This window comes from Cyprinodon variegatus, unplaced genomic scaffold (assembly GCF_000732505.1).
Source record: "Cyprinodon variegatus isolate N-32 unplaced genomic scaffold, C_variegatus-1.0 Scaffold221, whole genome shotgun sequence".
NCBI classification, from domain to species: Eukaryota; Metazoa; Chordata; class Actinopteri; order Cyprinodontiformes; family Cyprinodontidae; genus Cyprinodon; species Cyprinodon variegatus.
The window spans coordinates 523585-539262 of NW_015150674.1; the positions used below are offsets into that span (position 1 = coordinate 523585).

Consider the following 15678-nt stretch of genomic DNA (forward strand, 5'->3'; position numbering starts at 1 on the left):
TCTTCCACATGAAGTATGAATCTCTGCAGCTCCTCCAGAGTACCAATAATCCTGTCATCTTAGCTGGATAGTACACGCATTTGATTCCACTGTATGTTATATATGAGTGTCGAGTTTTTATACTTAGCAAATTATGCTATACTTGTGCTGAAATTTGTGGTGTTAATTTGAAAAAATGTGAAAAATGAAAACACTATTTACTACTTTTGCACTTTATCTGCATTCCAGCAATCAGCTGACCTTCAAATAAGAAGAGTTTATACAAGATACTTTCTCATGCATACTTTCATATCATTTCTTCTACTTGAAGAGACTTTATTGATGACTGATTCTTTGTTAGGCTGCTTAGCTTTCATCCTATAAAACAACACCTGGTTTCTAAACATTAACCTTGCTACACCTTAGCCTTGTTGCCTAGCAACCACCAGCTCTTACCTCATCATTACAGCCTTATTATAGACTGGTGTAGTAGGTGGTCGAGGTGTTTTTGTCTCTTGGTGTGTCTGGTTGTTAATATATGATTTAAAGTTAAGAGACAGGAAATGTTCGACAGACAGTGACAGAGAAGCTGCACCAGCCGTTCCTCTCTTTGTGGTAAAGAAGACCTGAACAGGTTTTTGTTGTTGTTTACCTTTCAGGGACTCTGATTTTAAATCAGCTGAGACTCATTAGAAACTAAAAGCTAGACACTCACTGTTCCGTGAAATGTTTTATTTCCTAAGAAGGAAAACATCCTCCGAAGGTACTTATCTCTGAAAGTCTTTGTCTGCGTCCTTTGCTATACTTTCAAAGTTGGCAGATTAGCATTTTGCATCCAAAGAACTGTTTGGCTTGGATGAAAAGGGACCACTGAGTGGCATTTCCAACTCAAACACCCCATTGGAGACGCGGCCTGTCTTGTTAGCACAGCCTGTTAATAGGGAACAGGAACAGAGCTGTGGTGCCAGTCAGGCTTCAGCCATGCTGCTCTGCAGAGACATGACCCTTTCAGCCAGATGGAGTCAGTTTTAGACCCTCAAACAAGCACATTTGTCTGAACACAGAAACATGCTAATTCATTTGCTCTGATTTGTTTGGCTTATATTAACTGTGGTCACGCTTCTGCCAACTCTCTATGTTTTTTCTCTCCTGTCAGATGTAAGGGTCCAGCCAGGCGGGAGACTGACACCATGGACACATTTGTGGACTCTGCCTGGTATTACTTCAGATATACAGACCCTCATAACACAGACAGGTTGGTGTTACTTCTACGGCTCTAACAAAAGACTATGCATGAGATTATATTTGCAGTATTCTGTTTGAATTTGTACATAATCTCTGTTTAAAAACACAAAGGTAACAGAGTTGGGTGCAGTTATCGTTGTTCAGAGGGTTTTGAGTCAGTGCTTTTTTTCCTCTCTATCGCTGCTCCCATGTCCCGCATCTCAGGTTAACATCATAGGATCTGTCACTTTGAGATATCTGCTTTGCGGTCGCATTTCACTGCGTACAAAGTAGCTACGTGGTTGGAGGAGAGACACACAGCAGCACTCAGTGAATATTAACCGGCAGCTACTTTGATGTTTAAGTTAGGAGACGGGTTGGTTAAAAGAGAGATCATACCACTGAAAAATCTGTTCGTTAGACATACAGAGCCTTTTCAGCTAAAAATGGAAACAGATTGTAAGTTTATACAAGTTAGTAATATAATATAAGAAGCTTGAGAAACAATAGTTTGTTGTTCTATACTAGTTTAAAAAAAAGCTTGGCTTCTCAGAGGACCATGACCAGTTACAGGTTAAAATGTTTTCTTATTGTACAAATAGAATCAGACTCCAGAGCTTCTACATATCTTGAATTTTTGTTTCTGGCATCATTATTCAATACGCAGATTCAAAATGATACAGTAATAAATGTTTTGGTTCAGATTGTTATGGATCTACAGTTTATGTTGGATTTGATTTTATGCACTGCCTAGATTTTCTTATGCGCTGACAATGTGCGAGCAATGCGTGATTTGGCAAGCATGCCGCTTAGAGGGATCATCGGTTGCAAAGTCTCTATGGTGACTGAACTAACGTCAGGAAGCATACCGCTTCCTTTTCCTAGATGCTTCCTTGCAATTAGGACTATTCAGATAACATTTTTCTGAGGGAATCACAGAAGAGCTTCCTCTTTGGCTTAGGTGTCCCGGTCGGCCTCGGCAGATGGTCGCTCACACTGAGCTGGTTCTGCTGGAGGTTTCTGGGAGTTTTTCCTCTCCACTGTCGCTACAAGCATGCTTAGAGTGAGGGATTGCCTTCAAGTCAATGAGACGATGCAATCAACTGGTTTTCCTTAGATAGAAACTTTAAATCAATTTGACTGTGTTATCTGGTTGAACCGTAAAGTGCCTTGAGATGACAGGTGTTGTTAATTGGCGCTATAGAAATAAACTGAATTGAATTGTAGTGCCCTCACCGATTTAACGAATTTGGAATGAGCCGAAGTGTGGCTTTAAAAGTCCACCTGTTTGTCCTCTATTGTATTAGGTGTTTAAGAGAAGTAAAAGTACAAAGGTTAACTAAATGTGTGCAGCTAATTTAGAGCCAAAGTAATTTAATACTACCAAATAAATGAAATTACACAAATGAATTCATTGGAAAGTTATGTTTATGACTCAGCATTTTTATTAGGTCAAAGTATAAAATTCTGACCTGACAATCGGGTAGGAAGCCTGAATGTGAATTTGGTCAATATCTGAATCCAATTTAATTAGCATTTTTCAAACTTCCTTTCAGGTTTTCCACTCTAAATTATCCAACACTGCCCATGTTTATGCACACACAGTTAAAGTTTCTCTCTCTTCCTACAGTGATTATGGTGCCATTTCCGTCACCTGCTGGGATGGTGGCGATACCCGCAGCTTAACAAAAGAGATTAATTTCCCAGCGCCCTGACCTCACAGCAAAGCTGCTTTGCGATGAAACGGACTGCTCTCTTCTTTGCTTTAGAGAGCCGGACAGATTATGGCATAACAGAAAAAGCAATTACACTATTTGTGCATTTCAGTCAGCCTGCTGAGCCTCTCACACAGAGAGGAAATAAGATGAAAAGAAATAATAGATGTTCAAAGTTTGAGGAAACAGATGAGATTTGTAGCTTATGTGGCATTCTGTGTGGCTGCATACCGTGCCTCCTTTGCCTGATGCCTGAGCTAAATTGTTTCACATTTTGTTGTTTTTTTTTTTGTTTTGTTTTTTCCTCATCTGGACTCTATGGCTGATGGGGTATCAGCCATAGAGTGAAGGTGAGAGTCAGAGAGGTGTGAAGGAGACAAATGACTGGTGTTAAAAAAAGACACTGTGAGATATCAGCCTGCCTTAAAGAGCGCCATTACTGCTGATTATCTCAGGACCCAGGCCAACCACATGCAGCCATCCTGTCGACATCCAAGCACACAGTTTTACTTAAGTGTTAACATCTTCACATCTCTTTCTCGGGGAGAGTGAAGAGGAGGTATCAGGATTATGTCTGTCAGAATCAGCCTGCCCTCTGCAGGAGCAGCTGAGTACGACTGGGGCTGAAGCTCACCTACAAATACATAGTAGGAACAAAACATGTCTACCCTCCTACTCCGATTTAATGAGAAGATATTTTTAATAAAATAATATGTTCTAAGCATCTAAGCATCAGATTCACTCTATTGTCAGTTTGAATGATTCTGCTGCTTACTGACGATTAGCTGCCCGTCTCTCAAAGTCCTGGTTTTATTTTTTGACTGTGTTGAGCTTCAGCTGTTGGAAACATGGCGTCATGTTTGACTCTTTGAATACTTTGGTGTACAGATGTGTTCACGGTCACTGACAGCTGCCCACTTCCTGTCAGTGCCAAACAGGGCCAAGGCTTCAGCTCTTTTCCTTTTTTGCTGTTTGTCCTGTTAATGGGCTCTCCTGGGTCTTTTTACACAAAGCCCATTATAGTTCATAATGCAATGGATCAGGCTATCAGAAAGTGGTTTCCATTGACTCTGGAGTTTAATAAGAGTGAAATCACTACTTGGGTGTTTTTTCGCTGCCATCCATACAATTGATCAACTGTTTTCTCTCCTTTTAGCATGCTGGGAGGTTGGCCAGAGCTGTTTTCACTTGAACATGAAGCTTCTTAGAGGGTGTTCTGCAGCCTTTACCTTAGATATCACACATCCTCTGGTCACCCAGTAACAGGCTCCATCCTTCTAAATAGGCCTTATGGCTGATTGATAGTCTGAAGGCACCAGGTACCAATACTAATAGGCGGCTAAAAACATGATTATGTACTGAACAAGACTTAAGTGTCTTTGGCATCTTGGAAAAGCAAATAAATATTCGACTTTTAAACCACTATAATGTACTTTTAAGGAATGCATGTTTATATTGGAATATTCCTTTTAACTTAAATGTTTTTCAGGAGAAATTAGAATGAGATTTTTTAGGGTCTAAGAGTACAAACAAAGTTGTCTGTCTTTGTAAGTTATTTATTTCAATGTTGTGGTTTGAGGTTTCAGATTTTCCAGCTGATTAATTGTAGCTTCCCTCTGCAGGCCTTTTAGGCGTCACCTCGCCGATCACTGGCTTCCTGTTGACGTATACATCGGTGGGAAGGAGCATGCCGTTATGCACCTGTACTACGCCCGCTTCCTCTGCCATTTCTGCAAAGACCAAGGTCTTGTGGCTCACAGGTGGGCTGCATTGGCTTATCTGCTCCTGGCATACATGCATATTTAATTTGCACATCAGCTTATGAACTTTCTGCTCTGCAGGGAGCCGTTTTGGAAACTTTTGGTACAGGGTCTGATCAAAGGTCAGACATTTAAACTGGCAGACAGCGGGCAGTATTTGAAGAGAGAGGAAATAGATTTCCAAGGTAAACACCGGTACATCACTTTCAACAGATGGGTGAGGGTGATTGTTTTTGATAGATTTTATTTTTCTTATACTTCATTAATGCCTGGTAATCCTTAATTAACACAGTAGAAATCTGAATAATTTCAGTAGTCTAATTTTATTCCAATCTTGGATTACTAGAGGTCCCTGGTCTAATCATACAGTGCCTTGCAAAGGGGTTTATACACTTTAACCTTCATATTTTGTTGCTTTTCAACCACTGATTCCATGTTAGTTAGAGATATTGAGAATATCTTCAGAACTAAACATAAAGTGGTGTATTAATGTGTAGCTAATGGAAAAATACATGGATTTCAGATCTATTTTTTTGTACATTTCTTCATTTTCTCTCTGGACTTTAACTAGGACATTCTAGCACATAGATATGCTGTGATCTAAACTGCTCCATTACTGCTTTCATTTGACCAGAACACCTTCCTCCAAATGTTTGCCATTTGCCTACAATGCGTCTGGCAGACTGCTAACAGGTTCTATCTAGGGCTGAAACTAACGATTATTTTGCCAATAAACTAATCTATGGATTATGTTTTTAAATTAATCGATTAATATTCAGATAGCAAAAGGTTCCTCAAAGAAAATAAGATAAAGCATATTGACAGATGAGAATGAATACAATTTTGGTAAACTGCTCCTCAAGGTGGGTCACTCTATCAGCTAAATTCACGTTTTTAAGTCTCCACACTCCAGTTAATGATTAATCGGTTATTAAATTAGTTGATGGTTATTTCAATAAACGATTAATCAAAATTAACGTTTTCAGCCCTAGTTCTATCCCTGTACCTCCCTTTAATCATTACCTCTTTGCTAGCCACTTATCTAATTGTGGATTCTATTTTTGAATGAGCTAATTCTTTTAATAACTTCTTCTCATCTGAGCTTTGAATCTCTGCAGCTCCTCCAGAGTTACCATGAAACTATTTTCTTTTGCTTTGATTAATGCTTCTGTGTTACCTGGTCCTCATGAGGTTATTTCTCTGTAAAGAACAACAAACCCCTAGGCCTTCACAGAGCAATAGGATTTTATAAAGGGGTATCAAAAGTAAGGGGCATGATACAAACAAACACATTTTTTCTTTTAACATTTGAAAACCATTATTTTTGTTCCCCCCTGTTAAGAGTTAAGTTCATTTTTAAATGCAGTTTAGTTTTCTGGTTGTAACATGAGAAAATGTTTAATTCAAGTGACATGATTACTTTTGCAAGGTACTGTAGTTTTTACTTCTCTTTACCAAATTTGCTAAACACAATGTTTACAAGGTGAATGAAATTCTAATATTTAATGTGTTAACATGACAAGTTTGATGTTGTTGCCTTTAAAAAATGAGTTCATGAAACATTAGGTTTTGCTGTCCAGGAAAGGAGCCTGTGGCTCTGAGCGGTGGCAGTGTGGAGGTGACCTTTGAGAAGATGAGCAAGTCCAAACACAATGGGCTGGACCCTCAGGAGGTTGTGCAGCAGTACGGTGTGGACACTGTTCGTCTCTACATCCTTTACGCTGCACCGCCTGAACAAGACATCCTCTGGAATGTCAAAAGTGAGCCTGGATGTTACTACAAAAGAACACAGATGCATTTATTTATCTAGAAAAAGAGTCAGGTTAGAATGTACTGGAAAGTGGAAACATCCTCATGTCTGCATTTCCCCTCTCCAGCGGATGCACTCCCAGGGGTTTTGCGCTGGCAGTCTCGACTTTGGCAGCTTGTGACGAAGCTGAGAGGAGCTCGACAGCTCGGTGACGTCCCAAACCCCTCCCTGCTGAAAAAGAAAGAGCTGGCAGAGGTCAGGAAGATCTGGGAAAACAAGAACTATGCAGTTCAAGAGGTGGGTGTTCTGTAGCTTTAGTTAAGTGCTTATGATCCGTCATAAAAGATGACAAAGATTTTGTTGTGTTTTGAAAATCAACTCAACAACTTCACAACAAAAATGATGGAGCTCTTACCAGCAGAGGGCAGGGATGAGCTCCTTTTTGGCATCTCATATTAGTATAATTATGTTTGTCTTCTGGGAAATGTACTTCTTCTGATTTTCTTACAAAAGTTTTTAATTTCTAGTGAAAGGAGATTTTCTCTGTATCTGTAATACATTGCAGGGTTTCTGGAAATTGTGGAAAAGGAGGTAAAATTGATTTTGGTGATCATGAAATTTTTGCATGTTACAGACTTCAGTCCTTATTTCATTACTTAAAATATAAATGACAATTTCTTTAGAAAATAAGTGCTTTTATCTTTTGCCCAATTTCACTGATCACTTTAATTTTAGAGTTACAACAGAGAATACTCCAACATACTAAAAATAGGCGATTTTAATGCCTCTAGATGCTTTAAACATTTGACTGTTAAATATTAAAGCCTTCTAGTTATTTTTTGCACACATAATCCAAGAATAACAGCTCGTGAACTGTATTTAAGAAATTGTATGTAGTGGGAGATCATCTAGTCTAGATTTGGCAGAGTAAGATGGTACAGCTTTTTAAAACGAGCAATCTAAGCTGGACTACATGCTTAAAAAGCATTTTACAGCCCTTTACCTCACACCCAGAACCGTAGGCCAGCTTGTTAGTTACAAAGTATATAAAGTTGCACGTCAGTAATATATCACTCATTACACGCTTCCTGGTCATGTGCTGATGAATCTGACGCAACCTGAAACCCCAGGAGAACAGAGCTGCAGCCGAAGAGGATGGAAATTGATTTTAAATCCACTGTGTCTCCTTTCACACTTTATAAATAGCTCCCCTTTGGCTGCCAGGTTGGACCCCCCCCCCTCGCATCGGTTTTAATAGACCTCGGGCTGTTTACTATAAGACCTTAAAGCAGAGGCTGTCCTTTGATGTATCTCACAGAAAAGCCACACTGATCCATCTTCTTCCCAGGCTTCCTAAAACGGGTCCATTTCTCCACAAGGCTACATTAGAATGCTGAAACCTGATTGGTTTACAGTTAAAAAGAAGAAGGCTATTCTTAGCGTACTTCCATTCGTCCACCTGAATATTTAAATGCAACTAATCAATTTCATTGCTCTAATCAGCTTATTGTGTTCATATGTTCAGGTGACGACTCACTTCACGGAAGACTTCCTGTTCAACGCAGCCTTATCCCGTCTAATGGGGCTCACCAACACATTAAGTGTGAGTGTGTCTGTCTTTATGCTTGTCTCAGTTACTGTTGAAAACATGCTATGTCTCACACATTGACCATGTTTCTGTGTATATTTAGAGTGCCACAGTTCGAGTCCTACAGCACAGTGTGGAGTTTGAGGAAGCGCTGGCCGCACTGGTTATAATGGCAGCACCCATGGCTCCCCACTTGGCCTCTGAGCTTTGGGCAGGTCAGTGATCACGTTTCTGCTCGTTGCGGCTCAAACAATCCCAGGCATGTTGTGTGGTTATCAACATGGAAATGTATCCATCATCTACTTTGCATTTATGAGAGAAACAGGATGGCTAGTTTTAGTTCTATATCCCTGAGTTTCTCAAACATTTCAGAAATATTCATCTACAAATTAAAATCAGAAGACATCCCTTTAATGTGCATGAAATATTAAGGTAGCTTCTGTAGCTCAAAATAAAATGAGGTTATTTTGCATCATGTAAGAGGAGGAAACATGTGATAAACATAGAAATTTGCTTTTCTAATTCCAGTGAGCACCCAGCACTGATGTAACAGCCTTTAGGGTGGAAATAAATATTTTTTTTACAGTTGAACAAAAATGTCAGCGCCAAATCAGTTAATGAACTTTTGGTTTAAGATGCGCCTTGATATATATTCACCCTTTATTGCAGAAGCATAATCTTATGCTAACAACTGTAGAAATTGGCGCTTTAGTGTTTTACTCTGAAGGATTCCCATAGCATCACAGATCCTCCTCTATGTTTAACAATGGACATGCTATGCTTTCTGACATGTTCATCCGTTGTTAGTGGCTAAACATTGCAGACTCAATCTTATCCTTACCTAATCCAAATCAATGGTTCTCTGTAGAGTTTATGTTTGCAATAGTAGGAAAGGGCCAGGGTTGTCCCATCAACAACCAGCTAGCATATATAGCGTCTAATAAATGTTATGGAATCAGTAAGTGTTGGAGATTTGCTCTCAGCTCCTCATCTAGCTTTGAGGGTAGTGCCTCTTAGACACGGGCCTTTATTTATACCCCAAAGAAGCTGGGTTTATAATCTTTATAATGTTTATAATGTTTTTTGAAGAAAGTAAATTACTAATTGAAACAAAAGGCTCCAGTTACATTTACCTTTTTTTCTTGAGTGTTTTCATTTTAAAGGTTGGCCACTACATTAAAAGACTCATGTATTTATGAGGTTGTTTTACATCTCTTTCTCAGGGTAATAATAGATTGATGCGGAACATTTTAACTGTAATACATTAAGTCTCTGTTTAACAGTCCGGGCTGTCAGAGTTTCTGGATTAAACAATGGAGAGGAAAATCTACAGTCACCTTTCGCACCGTGTTTAGAAACTTTGCCTGGTGCTGCGTTCTATTGTTAATGACATACATACCAAAGCTTTCAACACACCAAGAGAGAGAAAGCAGCATTTCTGGAGAAGCACACAGGTCGAGCTGATGGGCTGAATCAGAGCAATCTGACAGATGATGGCTGGAAGGAAGGATGGCGCGTTCTGTTTTGTTTTCGCTGACACAGGTCGGTGTGTAGAACAGTTCATAAACAAGAGAGAAAAAGGACCTCTGCTGGACTCAGATCTGGTCAGCCCTTCACTGGCAGGGGGGGTGTAATTTTACACACACGCATATCAGGAAGGAGGAAGTACACATCCTTCCTCTGTATACAGAACGATGCACACTTTGCTTTAACTGGAAGTCAGGAACTTGGGATAGCGCAGCTATTTCTTGGCCCTTTTTCCCTCACCATATTTCTCTCTACGTTGTAGATAAAACATTTTTACAGATGTTTAACAGTAACTATGAACTTCTATATTTAGCCTGAATACACTCTTGTGTTCTCTCTCACCAAGGCCTTTGCTCAGTGAAAAACCCCCTCAGCCCCCTCCTGCTGCGGGGAGGGGATGTCTTGCAGCAGCCCTGGCCAATTGTGGACACCGAGTATCTGGAGGCCCCTGACTTTGTGGAGCTGTCCGTGCTGGTAGGGTTGTATAAATGCTTTTAGAACTGCACTTATGTGTTTATTTAAACTGAAAACATTAAAAAAGTGGAAAAATTGGATTCAGTCTTCCCTAAAGAAATTTTAATAGTTTCTGCCACTTGTTACTTAGTGTTGTTTAAAACCAAATGTTTCCATCATGTCTCGCTTAGACTAAGATATCTTAGAATTGGTTTTAAAACTCACAAGTAATATGAAAAATGCTCTCATAGTTTTCATTAAATGAAAACTTCCAATTTGATGATTTTTCATTTAGAATTTTGAAAGTTGAGCATTTTTTTTCCATTTATGTTCAGTAATAAATCCTCAGTTATAATTATCCATCTTATATGAATTCCTTTTTTGAGAGTACGTTTAAGCTTTATTTTAAGTTTTCCTTTCTTAGTAATGTGGGATTCACTTTTGCATTAACGATGAATATACTGAATATACACATTTGAAGTGTATTTTCGACCTTCATTTGTAAAACTTAAGCACTTTCCGCTTTTTATGTGTGTTCCGCTAATGTTGTAGTAGAGCCTACTGTTGCAAAATAATAAATGAGACATTGGGGCTTTTATTTTGAAGTCTTTAATCAAGCTTTGTGTTGAAATGCATTTTTATCTCATTGAGCTAACAGATAAAGTTAAAGTAAAAAAGTGGCAACCTTCTGTAGTCTGCCAAATTCTAAAGTGTTTTTAAGCTTTATTATGAAATTCCAACATTATACATTTCCTATTGCTTATATGGTTCTTCTAGTAATTTCAAACCATTTGTTGATTTGGTTGCTTTTAAAAGTGTCTGTGAACTTTTATTTCAAGGGTCCTTGTAACTCTTTTGATCTCTGACGTTTAACCACTAAAACTGTTTTATGTAAGACTGAATCTCTTATTTTGACAGGTATTTTTTTTATTTTGGTTATTAAAATTAATTTATTAGCACTGTCAAAGCTGTTCTTTTAATAATCCAGCTGGCTAATTGGATATATTTCATAGATATGTTTTTTTTTCTTGTTGTTTGGACAAATAGACACAATTTATTTTGATTCATTGCCATCAGACGAACAATGTAGTTGTTAAAAAAATAAATGAAGCTGCATTTTTTCCCTCTAATTTCTGCCATAAACAAAGCTTTTCCTTGAACACCAACACCTTGCTCATTTTCCACTCAAACTCCATATTTTCTCTCATGATTACATTTAAACTCTGTAATTTTCAGCAGAGGCTATAATTAGCCTTTGTGCACATGACTACATTCATGCAAATACCTGTGTGTCAGTTATGTGCCAGCAAGGCATGTGGTGCACTTTAAGCTAGAGGTACATGTTGGTCCCAATTAAGTCGGTAGCAGAATGGCAGTGTTATTCCTCTCTGGTATTTCCTCTCTGGAGTTCTTTTCTTGGTTTGCCTATGAGCTCAAAAACAGTGAAAGTCTTTGCTTTCAGCAAATGTTACGGAATTATAGTGTGTGTATGTGTGTGTGTGTGTGTGTGTGTGTGGCTTAGTTATTACTCATGTTTTGGGGACCTAAATCTGTCACATCATGAGGGTGTGTCTTCCCTATGAGGCTTAGAAAGGATATCTATGTGGTGTAAATCTTTCAGGCATGTTTTGTGGTTAGATTAAAAGCAGGTTTAAGTTTAGGAAAAGCTAAATTAACAAGCAGGGCAACGAGACTTAGCATGAATAGACAAATTGGTTCAAGAGATTAAAGCAAGCTGTTTTTAAGCCTCTATTATCAGTCAGAGTTATTTGGGCTGTACAGTCACATGCAGAAATAAAAATAGCTCTTCAGGCTTTCTGTAAAAGTTCTTTGCACTCTGGCTGCCTTTCCACCTTTTTTTCTTTTTTGTTTGAATGCTCATATTGACAATCAAAGTTAATATACATTTTTCTGATCCCTAAACATAAATATTCAACGCTAATATATACGATATCTAAAAATCTAATTGAAAAAAACAAAAAGAAAGAATGTTTTCTTAGGTTTCTGTCATGGCTCTCACTCTCTAGCATTGCAATGCTTTGGTTTCATTAGTGGCAGACTGTAGGTGATGAAGCGTCTTAATATCTAATAAATATAGATTCTGGGGAAGGATAATTAGTCCTGATATGAGATAGATTAATGCAGTTTAGTGTTAAAAAGCCGTTAGCTAACACTAGTGACCATGAATTTCTTTTTTTTTTTTTACTTGATTTACTGTTTTTTTTTACTGACTAGCCTGTTATTGTCAGCAGCTCTCATTGGTGAATCACAATTTTATTTATCTATTTAGGTATTTGAAACATAAAAAAACTCTAGACAGACAGGTTGGATGGTTGATTGGTTAGCTAATTCATTTATGAAAAGTTCTGATAGGGTATTAATGAAAACAATATGCCAGAGGTTAGGATCCATTGTCCAGATATCACCAATCAATGGTCACCGATTTTTCTTTCTTATCCTTTAACCTGACCTGAAGCCCACTGTGCCACCAATGACAAATAGTGATATTTTATTTGTGTTTATTAAGCGGATAGACTCTACTCTAATTTAAATTTTTAAACCAAGTTTTTGCATCTCCCACAGAGATGTTAAAGGCGGAGATGAAAATTTTCCTAAAGTCCTTCTCCTCCAAATTTAGAGCAAGCGCACACATTTGAACTCCCAGTCATCAAGGATAATGTGGTTGGTTTCCCGTTGGACTGAGCTTCCTCGCACTCTTTCTACTAATCATGTCCCAAGTACACGAGACAAACTGTAGAGAGAATAGAGGCCAAGACTGAGGGGCCCCAGACGTACACAGGCACCCACACACCATTAATTTGTAAGCACTTCCAGAGACGTGATTACATTCACCGGGGGGACGCATACACTGGCCTCTAAACACACCAGCAAGTGGCCTTCCAATACCTACCACTAACTATGTGTTAGAGAGGGTGTGCTGTATATGCGGACATAGAGCCGGAGCAGGTTATTTTAAGATTTTTTTTTTCTTCTTTTTTCTAAGAAGGAATTGAGATTCATGTGGATGAATGTTTGCCAGATGATGGGAGAAGCTCTCAGAGGAAGAACTGGAACATTCTCTCATCTCCTCCTGTTTCCTGCCTTCAGATAAACAACAAGCCGTGCGGCACAGTGACGATCCCTCTGCAGGTGTCCAAAGACTCCAGCCGGGTCCAGCAGCTGGTTCTGGAGAGTCCCATTGGACAGAAGCTTCTGAGCGAACGCAGCATCAAGAGAGCCATCCTCTCACCCAGGACTGCCCTCATCAACTTCCTGGTTGATGAGTGATGCAAGGGTGTTTACCCGTTTGCATGTAACACCTGGCGGGCGGTGCCTTTCCGCTCTGTACACTGACAGAAAAATGTTGTTGATGTTTGGATGTCATGTGAGAAAGAACGTGTGGGTCTGTTATAACGTAAATATCACCAAAATTTGTATTTATATTTTGCAGTTTTTAATTAAAGATTTAAAAAGTTTCTTTACTTTAAGTTTCTGCTTTTTTTCTCAGCCTGTTGATCAGTCATGAACCCAAGTATCATGCCAACACCTCCTCCACTTTCTTATCTCTCCTGTAAAACCTCTTCAGCACCACCACTTCATGAGTCCCTGTCTGGTCTGCTGTTCAGCCAAATCCTGCAGCTTAAACGTTTATCAGTGTTTATTTGGACCTTGCAGTAAAACCCTTACTGGGCACCACAGAGTGGCCCTTTTAAAGGTCTGTTACTTTGCTCTTTACAGAAACAATGTTTGATGTACTTGAGATTTACTCTTCCTAGCTGCACTTAGTCCAGCTTTTCTGCTAATTAATCAAGAGTGTGTGGGTTTCACTTTAAATTACAGGCCAACTCCAACACTATAGAAATAATATATATTTTAAGTTTAAGTAAGTGTCAAGTCTTTCAGTTTTCTGTGAACACCAGCTTTGCATATCTAGAGACTGACATGTTTGCCCTCGTTTCTTCGTAAAACAGCTCAAGTTTAGTCAGACCTGGCTTTAGTTTTTACACTGGGTTTAGGTCTGTACTTTGATTGGACCATTTAATGTAAATATTTCCATCATAGCTCTGGGTGTTTTGGGTTTAGAACCCTCTAAATCACTCTGTAGCCTCTAAAAGGCGTCCTTCCTATATTATACTGCTTTAACCACTTTCCTCCATGTTTGGTATGAACCCTATTGGATTTCCAGCAATCTGTTAAAAGGCTTGATCCCAGGATCTCTAGCTCCTTCAGAATTACCATGGGTCTTTTTGTGCTTCCCAGATTAATGCTTACCATGCCCATCCTGTCATTTTTGGTGGGTTCTCTGCTGTGCCATAATCTTAGATGTTGGATGGTAGAGTGCCTGGTGTATTGTGCAATTGAACTCTTTTTTTTCTTAACTTTTCCTTTGTGTCTCCATTCTTCATTTTGTTAAAAAAATATACTCCAGCAAACTAACAGTTGGATCTTGCTGATGAGATTACAAACAAGTGGCTTCTGTTTACTGATTCCCTGTAACTAAATTTGATTATGGGTATCAAAGAAACAAAGGCAGACTATAAATGAAGGCTCACTTATTTTCTTTTAATTTGCGGTATTATAATGTAATGTATTACTTTTCCTTAACTTTGTACTGGTGCACTACTTGGATGACACTGTATGTAAACTGCCTTTTAGGGTTTTAAGAAGCCCTGCTATGTTCAGCTTGATGAACCCTGCCGCCATCAAAGCTTTAGTGCGATTTATCTAATGCGGTTTGTGGGAATCTGGATGTGAACATCTTGATTAGCCATTGATGCTCGGTGCCACATAACCAGCGACGCCTGTTCATTACCTCTGTGGCAGTGGGCCTCCTTCACTTAGCCATTAGCACTGCACTCAAAGAGCCCACAAGCCGGAGGCAGTGAAATCTATCTGTTCCCACCCACTGGCCTATCTTTTTAGAGCCTGTGTGAGTAAGCAGTCATCTGATATGAACCAGCGCTTGTCCTTCACAACATTTCACTGTCCGCAAGATGTTTCTGTAGGTGTATGTGGAAAAAATTGCAACCCACATAAGAATTTTCTGATGTCAGCTTTGCAACAATAGTGTCAGATCAAAATAAGCCACTGTGTCATTTGGGTTAACAGGGAAACTGTACTTGCATAAGACAAACTGTGCAGAGAGAGAGAGAACCAGAATGTGCCTTGCTGATTCCTTTAGCCTCTTTCCATATTTCTGTGATTTATCACCGACCGTCAGGTGACAGGAAAACGCTTTCAGGACAGACAGAATAACAGGAAGAAAGGCCAGGAATAAGAGAACTCGAGCCAAACCTGTTTAAGCTATTCTCTATGTTGAATATGCACATTTAAACTCAGCCAGATGTTGTCGCAGCAGAAAACAGAAAAGGCCAAGGACAGAAGTCTTGTATATTCTTTTAACTCCTCTGTATGATTGAGCAGAATAAAGTAAGTCCACACTTTAAAATAACTTCCAATGTACTTTGGGTTACTTAAGCAGCTGATCAAATATAACATCCATGTTTTTTTTTTACTTTTGGGAGGAGTTAGATGCCAGAAAACCCCAGACCCTGAGTCAGGCTGGAAAATAATATTTCTTCGAAGTTTCTCACAAAAATTAGGTCTAAGCTGCAGCGATGCATTTCCTCTTTTAATTCCGTCACCGTTGGTCTCCACCATACCATTTAACATTTTTTGTCA

The 15678-nt window shown here is 39.0% G+C and overlaps 1 protein-coding gene across 1 annotated transcript in view; it reads left to right on the forward strand.

Annotated features, from left to right (window-relative positions):
* Positions 1 to 13455, forward strand: part of lars2 (leucyl-tRNA synthetase 2) — a 49111-nt gene extending 35656 nt beyond the window's left edge. The window contains exons 13-21 of the mRNA XM_015380732.1: positions 1136 to 1234; positions 4541 to 4678; positions 4760 to 4863; positions 6259 to 6438; positions 6556 to 6725; positions 7954 to 8031; positions 8120 to 8231; positions 9890 to 10017; positions 13105 to 13455. Of these exons, the coding sequence (XP_015236218.1) occupies positions 1136 to 1234; positions 4541 to 4678; positions 4760 to 4863; positions 6259 to 6438; positions 6556 to 6725; positions 7954 to 8031; positions 8120 to 8231; positions 9890 to 10017; positions 13105 to 13284 (1189 nt within the window). The 3' untranslated portion in view covers positions 13285 to 13455. The remainder of the gene's footprint in view (positions 1 to 1135; positions 1235 to 4540; positions 4679 to 4759; positions 4864 to 6258; positions 6439 to 6555; positions 6726 to 7953; positions 8032 to 8119; positions 8232 to 9889; positions 10018 to 13104) is intronic.
* The last annotated feature ends 2223 nt before the right edge of the window (positions 13456 to 15678 follow it).